Source organism: Apis dorsata, unplaced genomic scaffold (assembly GCF_000469605.1).
Source record: "Apis dorsata unplaced genomic scaffold, Apis dorsata 1.3 scaffold_365, whole genome shotgun sequence".
Classification (NCBI taxonomy): domain Eukaryota; kingdom Metazoa; phylum Arthropoda; class Insecta; order Hymenoptera; family Apidae; genus Apis; species Apis dorsata.
In genome coordinates, this window is record NW_006263630.1 from 576,634 (window position 1) to 585,144 (window position 8,511).

At 38.0% G+C, this 8,511-nt stretch overlaps 1 protein-coding gene across 1 annotated transcript in view; it reads right to left on the reverse strand.

Moving 5' to 3' along the window:
* The window catches only part of LOC102672854 (discoidin domain-containing receptor 2-like), a 145,222-nt gene that overhangs the window by 18,038 nt on the left and 118,673 nt on the right, over nt 1-8,511 (reverse strand). The window contains 1 exon segment of the mRNA XM_031511922.1: nt 6,862-7,009. Within this exon segment, the coding sequence (XP_031367782.1) occupies nt 6,862-7,009 (148 nt within the window).

Genomic DNA, 8,511 nt, shown 5'->3' on the forward strand with positions numbered 1-8,511 from the left:
ATGAGACAGAATGAGAAAGATGTAGAGGAAAGAAGGGTAGTTGGAGTAGAAAGACGTGGAGGAGAAAAGGGAGAAAAAAAAAAAGAAAAAAAATGAGACAGAATGAGAAAGATGTAGAGGAAAGAAGGGTAGTTGGAGTAGAAAGACGTGGAGGAGAAAAGGGAGTAGAACAATGAGATAAAAAGGCAGTGGTTTGTAAAGGCCTGATTGTTAAGTCCAAGCAAAGAATAATGAGACATTCTACGCAAAGAATATTACCTATGTAGGAAATATGTATAATGGACAAGATAGCAGAACAATAATAGGTGAGTAAATAAATTTCAGATTCCTATTAATGTACCTTTAATTACGTTTAATTTTCTATCGTCAATTCTTTTTTAAAACATTAAAAATATTTCTAGGTATTAACCTGACTTTATTAACTCTATTGTCAAATCCTCGTTTTTTCAAAATTTCACTTCACCACTCGAAGACAATATTTTATTCGAAAAGATCGAAGGTAATTCAATATAATTAAAATTCTTTCGAATTTCGTTCGAAAATGAATAGGCTCGCTGGAATTCCTTACCAACCCGGCGAAAATCCATTAAGCATCTCGATGCTCGCTGCCAACTTGCATGGCGCGTGCATTAAAAGTACATATCCCGTGTTAACACGAAACCGTGTACACGCCGCCGTTACCGCGACTTCGCCCTGTAATCCGGCAATCCGCTAATCTAATCTGCGTTGGCAATCCTCGTCCCGGCCGCCGCACAAATTATTACAAAGTTTCATCGAGTGTCGTTAGAGCAATTTCCACGGAAGTTGCCCTCAAAGGCGAAGAGTGCACTCGTAACAAGTTTCGAAATCAATCCTCCCCACCATCTTCAACTTCAACAAGATGGGGTCATTTTCAAAAGCCACTTTTCACCGTGGTAGTCACGAGACATTGATTATATCTGTATCTCGTCAACGTTTCGATACTTTTGCTTGGTCAACGGCTATTGATATCGAGCAAACTTGTGAAAATTTATTTATCTTCTTGGGGGAAGAATGAGAGGTGTGTATATATACGAAAGGGAAACTTTACAAACCCCATTGTTTCGCGATTTCGTTGTTCCTTCCCTCATCAGTAAGATATTGCTGACGATGCTCTTTTGTCTCGTCAGATTTTCCATTCGAAGAGATTTTGTTAATCTATTTTAAAGTTTTTAACGGAGAGAAGGTAGACGAGAAAGTGTTGGTCGCGGGGATAAAACTGAGGGGGTGAAACGACATTGACAGGGAAGACGCAGAGAGGATGATTAATATCGAAAGCTGGAACTCGGGCAACATTCAAAACGGAGTAATGCCGAGGGAAGCGAAACTGTACAGAGAAGTTACTAAAGCTAGTGTGATATTACGAAGCGAGTTAATTTACGTAGCCTGATAACCGATATGTAAGAAACAATGTAACCCTGGAATTTAAACACATTTCAAGCACTGGTAACGATCATTAATGGGATCGTTTGCTTAATTACAAGTCAGACCGACTTCCTTCGTCCAAGGGATACCAATTACGCGAAATATTACAATCAAAGAACCTATTCCGTCAAACCGTCCAAAATATCTCATGTACGAAGGCCGACTATCGCTCAATTTCATCTACCAAACTACCGTGATTAATTTAGAAATATAGACAAAACGGGGCTTGGGATATCGTTATGGAACACGCGTACGTAAAAAAAAAAAAGAAAATTTTTATATCCTCCCAAAACACTAGCCTCCAGCGCCGCCATTAAGATCTTAAAAGTATTTTAAGCATTGGAGGGAAAAGCTGGGAAAATATATGAAGGGAGGGGGAGGGTTGAAGAATATTAATAAGAGAGGTGTGCAAACTCGTTCTTCGACTCGATTTCGAGAGCGATCTTTCGTGTTCGTCGGGTGGCGCAACGTTGTTTTTTAACCAGATGTCGTGCACGGCCGTCATAAATCCGCCATTCCCGCCCACCACCGATCTCACACGCTCTGAACGCTTCTTATAGCGTGAAACCTCTCGTGTCGCCCCTTCTCATCGCACATCCCCCTACCCCTTCCATCGTTTTCGTTCCTCTTTTCTTACCCCTCCCCCTTCCATCCTAACCTCTTCGACATTAGCGACCCAGAAAAATCATTTATGCAAATGACCGGCCATTACACCGATATTGATATACCGCGGTGTTGCCAGCTCACGTTTCCTTGGACAAAATCTGTTATATCTGTCTTTTATTACGTGACCCTCGTTTCCCTTTCTCTTCTCTTCTTTCCTGATTTTTATTATGCCTCCCAGCATCCCAGGTAACTAGTTCTACTGTACATTGTATCTATTTACGTATACATGTGCTCCTGGCATTTATTTTTTGGAGGGTATGCAGTCGAGTGATTTTCACAGAATCGATACGTTCATGAAAATAGACACGTTTATTAGTGAAGCGATGCATCTGTAAATAGGATCATATAAAATGGCGAACCACGTACAGTATAGATCAGAATCTCAAAAGAACGTTTTCTTCCGCGAATCATCATTCTTACAACGTTTCGTGAAATTCATGGAACGAGTGGAAAAAGAGAAGATACGAGAGTTTGTTCCAAAGATCTTTTAGAATCTTTCCCCAATTTTCTCCTTCGACAATTTCGCATTAAAAATTTCAATTTTTAATATTCCCGGGGAATGGTGGGGAGGACGTGGAATCTTTTGGATACCTCGATACCTTAACGATCTAAACCGAAAACTAGAACCGAAACCTCTAGAGTTTACGGTTCGACGTGTTCTCCGATATCCCCTAAAACTCTTGGAACCCCCTGAAACCATCGACATCCGATGTCCTCTCAGACTACTTCTGAGATTCCCGACACTCTCGGGAATCTGAACCGAATCTAACTAGACCTAAACTCTTCGATATCTCTCCTCCCCCCTCCCTGCAACTTTATTAATCAAACGAAGCGCTATCAGGTAAAATATTTCTTCTTTTGTAGTCCAACTCGAGACTTCGTTTTTTTTTTTTTTCTTGAAAAAGATAACTCTGATGCAAAATTACGAAGTGTAATTTTCAAGCATCGTAGCATATTAGATGTTTCATCAGAGATTGAATAATATACGTAAATATTCGCAATGGATGTAAAAGGGCGTCTGATCGTATTATTCTTTTCGTTTTTATTTAATTTAAACATAATTGATATTCGAAGATGCGAAGATACGAAGTTATGAACATGAACATCAACATGTGTATATGTGTATATTATTTTTCTAAAAAATTATATACGTCACTTTTTTAATTGTAATTTTTTCAGATAAATCAAAATCGAAAAAAAAATAGAAAACAATCATTCTTTCCTAAATATACCTGTCAAGACATTAAACATCTCAAGCTGGAATCTCCAAATAAAATATTCCATTTCATATCTCGAAAGAGTTTTCACAGTAATACAGCGTGAGGTCGAAATAGCAAAAACGGGGCACGTGTCTGAAAGCACAAGCACCTTAGGGATTTTTGCGACGTGGAAGCAAAAAATATCGAGAATGGGAAGGCACGCGACTATTATTCTTTAACTTATCATGATCGAAGTTCACGTCGTCGTCGTGTGAAATCCGTTGCAAAAAAAAATTTCCTTTCTCCCCCTTTTTTCGTTCATTAAACATCTTTCCCCGTGGAACGAAATCGACGAGTTTCACCGAGATATTATAATAACGAAAACAATTAACAATCACACGTTTCGGGCGCGTAAAAGTTTCTCTCTGTTAACAGCCGGAGGCGGTTTGAATTAAATTAAATTATGATTAAAAACAAACACACGTGTCGTGAGCGCGTGGACAACGATACAACGCGAGGAAAGGGAAAAAGAAGGGAGGGAGAGAAAGGAAGATGAAAAGGGAACGAAGGGAAATATAAAAGAGCGAAACGTTATGAAACTCCACTTCGTTTGACTTTTTACTTCGGTAAATTAGAAAACACGGTTAGAAATTTCATTTTATGTAGTGCGAGTGTCACGTGGTACGTATAAGGATGGATCCCTTTTTATGCGGTTACAGCTTTCCCCGACGAGGCGAATTATGCGAAATGAAACGTGAAATATGCAAAACGAGATTTTATAAGCGCGATTATTTCTCGTTTTGATTGATAATACACGTATAAAAGTATATATTGAAGTTTTTTGAAAATAATACTGACCCGGTTGCACAAGTATTTCTTTTTTTTTTTTTTATACGTATAAAAATAAAAAGGAAAGAGAGGGAAAAAAATGTTCGAGCCGAAAGGGTAAAGAATATCATCGGTGAATCGCCAAGAGGAAGAGGAGCAACGGTTAATTTTGTGCTCGGCTGTGTAATGGCTGTGTAAGGTCACAGGATTTCACCTCTTTTTTTCGATATTTTAATTTTCTCTTTTTCTTTTTTTCCTTTCTTTTTTTTTTTTTTTTTTTTTTTTTTTTTTTTTTTTTTTTTTTTCTACCGGTACTTCTTGTATTCTAATAGTAGCTTTAATTAGTATTCATATTCCCTTTTCTACCCTCCTCTCCATCCTTCCTTTTCCCCCCTTCTCTCCCCATTCGACTCGAGGCTTTATTTTAAATGCACCACCATTCTGGAACAGTATATTTAATCCCGATAAATATGTCGGCTATAAATATTAATGCCGGGTTTACAAAAAATATGGGTCAATTGATTCGTTCGAAAGAGAGAGAGATTCGTTTCTATTTGAAAAAAAAAAAAAAAAAGAAAAACAGTTCAAAAACTAGTTCACTATTCTACGTTCTTTCACGTTCCGTTCGTTACACGCGATAATTCCATCCCCTGTTCTCGTGCACGATGCTCGATATGAAATATTAATTTCGAATTTGCCGCGCTCGTTGCACAACGTTTGCGTATTTATATCGCGTCTCTGCGGAGATTTTTTTTGAAAAAAAAAAAAAGCGTTGATTCGATTGATTTCACGAGTTATTGATTAGTAGCTTTTAGCACGGAAAAATTGAATTTGAAAATTCGTAATCTTTTGAAAATTCGAAGAGACAAAAATTAAAACAAAAAAGGAAATATATATTTTCGTAACTTCAAAAAGATGAAACAGATATTTTTTTTGTATATTTTTTTAATCCCTTTAAACATTCTTTCTTTTTAATAATTTTAATGAATAAATAAATATGAATTCAATTAAATGTGAAATTAATCCTCCTCTGGAAAATTCGATTCATTCGAAAGAAGGCGAATATCGAGCATTCTTTTTTGTCAATTCCTAATGAAGCGGATATTCCGTTTAATCCCAATCCACGTTTTACACGCTCGTCCAGGAGAATCTATCAATCACTTTGTCGCACGGGTCAAATTACGGATTCATTTTTCATTTCTGAGGGAGGTAAAGAGAAATTCTTCTGAAACTACTGTCGGGAAGATGATGTATCTTTCGTTTAGTTTTCTCGTACAGGGACGTATATACATATATATACATATCACGTATGTACAAGGAAATAAACGCCCCCATTTTAAGGTCGGTTTTCATCCCCGTTTATACCGCGAAATCGAACGAAACGCACCTCCATCCTGGAATTCTGTCTTCCTTTCTTCCGTGGCAAGAATTAGATGATATCGTTTCGTTCATGGAACGTTGTTGTGACGTTCGCGGAAACCGCGGTGTCGCGCGACCGGATGAACTCGAAAGTTGGAAAGTTCCTCGAGTTGCCGCGTGTTGGCGTAACCGAGAAATCACAATGGCGGTGTTCGCGATTACAATCACAGGGATTGAATGAGGACACTACGCGTGCGACTTTTAAATTTTATGAAAATATTGTTTAAACGAATCGGGATGATTATGTTCTAATAACGTGAGTAACGAGAGATAATATTTAAAATTATTATACGTAATTTCTATGGATGATATTCCATCTACAGAGAATGATAATGAAAATGATATCTGTTACAATTTCTGTAAACAAATTTTGTTTCATAACTTCAATTTCCTGCTCTCGAGATATTCTCGTCTATTTCAAACAAAATTTCGACTTAGAAAAGTTTTTTCTTCCCGTTTCTAATTTCAATATCCTGTTTTACTCCATCGTTTCATCTGAAACGTGAAAACGAAATACAGTCCACGTGTTCTTCCACAAGAACTGGGTCGTTTTCTCTATTATTAGACTCGTTTAAGGGGGATCGAAAACAAATGTAGGGAAAGAAATATATATATAGAGGGGGTGGAACAGCTCGATGAGCTTGCTCGTATAACGCAGTTACGAGCGTTAATAGAACTCCGGGATCCGCAGTTGGAGTCCAACGACGGATTCCATTCGCTGCCATCTCGGCGACGGCTCGCCAAATTGAATGAAATTGCAATTTGGAAATTAATCGCCGGCTGTTCGGACAGTCGCGTTTCTACGTTTCCAGTAGAATTGCAAATTTACACCGGCTTCACGATTCTTCTTCGTTCTTCCTGGGAGACCGATCCCTCCTCGCAATCTCGCGGTTGGAATTAGGTCGAAATCTGAATCTTTGATATTTATGATATCCCGCGACTTAGGAGGGTGGGAATCTTGGACGATTTGTAGCTCTGTCAGGCTTTGTCATTCGTATATTTTAAGTCGAGAATCTTTCCCATTTGAATATTGGAAACTTGATTTCGCGGGGTATATGTAAATTTCAAAAATCTTTCAAATATATTTATACGCGAAACATTTAAAATTTTAATGCTCGAGAGAAATCTAAATGGAGTTTAAATACTCGAAATCAAAATTTCGAATACTAGAATATACCGAATATTCGAATTTTCAGTAAAAAATCGAAAATTTCCAAAATCTGAATAAAAATTCGAACCTCCTTTGCATTCAACAATCCAAAAAACTCGAATTCGAGCTTCTTCTTAATAAATCGACATCACTCACCCGTGTCCTTGCACCCCCTCAGCTCGATCCGAAGGCAAACGGTGCGCCTGTGCTCTGAGTGCGGCAAGATTCGGATCTGGCTAGCGAAGATCGCCGGTACCAATCGATGCGACACCACCGTCGATGTATCGGTATTCCCAGCCAGCACCTGCAAACAACCGTGACTCGAATTCCATTTTTTCTCCTCCCCCGATTAAACGTTGTCTAATCGAACGTTTAACCGAAGGACAGTGTTAATTAATGACAGTGGCCTGCGAATCGAAACGATCCATCGATCGGTGACACGATGCTCACGGCCGATTTCTTTCGATAATGAAAGAAACCATTCAATCGATGCTTGTTTCTAAATAATGCATACGTTTAATTATACGATTAATTATTTATGATTAATGGTCGAGCGACAGGATTAATTCGGTTAATCCGTGTTCACGACAAACAATTTTGTATGCGATAATAATGGAGACGAGGAGACGTAGAGGGCGTTGAACGTGGCAACGCGGTTGATTCGCGAGCGGAAACCTAATGGTGATGCAGAGTATATTGTAGGGTGTGTATATACCACGAACGGTCAAATCGACGTCAATATTAATCAACTTACTCGGGGAATCTCAGCGGTGGAGACCGGTGTACGTCGTTTAAACATAGATCATGATTGCATCTGTTCGAAGGTAATGTTACGGTTAATGCACCTACATCGAGGGATCGCGTAAATTATCATTTGAATAAACCTAAACATCTGCGGTTTCACCGGTGTTCATTTAGTTGTTTATATTATTTTTTTCGAAATAATGGGGACGGGTATGGAAATTTTGAAAAATAATGTAATTTTCCAATTGTTTGCGCGCAATTCGTTTAAACACAGGGAGATATTTTTCGGCGTAAAGAAAAGAAATTGAAACGTTACGCGTACGTGGTTGGATATATCTTTCCCGTGTGTTGCTATGTTCCAACGTTTTGAAACATTGATTTTATGTAAATTTGACATTTCACGGATTTCACGGCCCCGCTGTAAATGTAAATTTTATGCCAAAAAATGAGTAAAGCGTTCGGGTATTTTTGAGTCGAGAAAATTGGTGACGTGTAATATCATTAACATGTTGAATGTTACGTGCTTGATCGTTAATGACTGACGATGTAGGAATTAATTAATATATTTAAATTCATTGAATAATGACATTCGTGAAATTGTCGATATTTCAACGTGAATTATATCAAATGCGTTGCGATCAAACAATTCCAATTTTTAAAATACACTCTGCAAATGATTTAAATGTACTGATTTATAAAATCGTTACAAGTAATATCTCCAGAAATGAACGTTTTTAACCGCTGTAGCTCCAAAGATAGCCATTTTCGATCAACTAACGAACGACCACCGGAAGCGCCAGACCTTCCTCTTTGAAACGCTTTTCGATTCATCCTGATACGACTTCCGGTTCCGGAGATATCGTCGTCTAAGGAAAAGATAGTTTTTGATTATTCACTTAAAGTGTAATTAAATCCTATTAAAATTAGATAAATTTTGAATAGCTATAACTCTGAAAATATCTATTTCCGGTCAACGAATGAACAACCATTAGAAGCGTCGAACTTTTCCCTTTAAAATGCTTTTCGATTCATCCGGATACGACTTCCGGTTCCAGAGATATC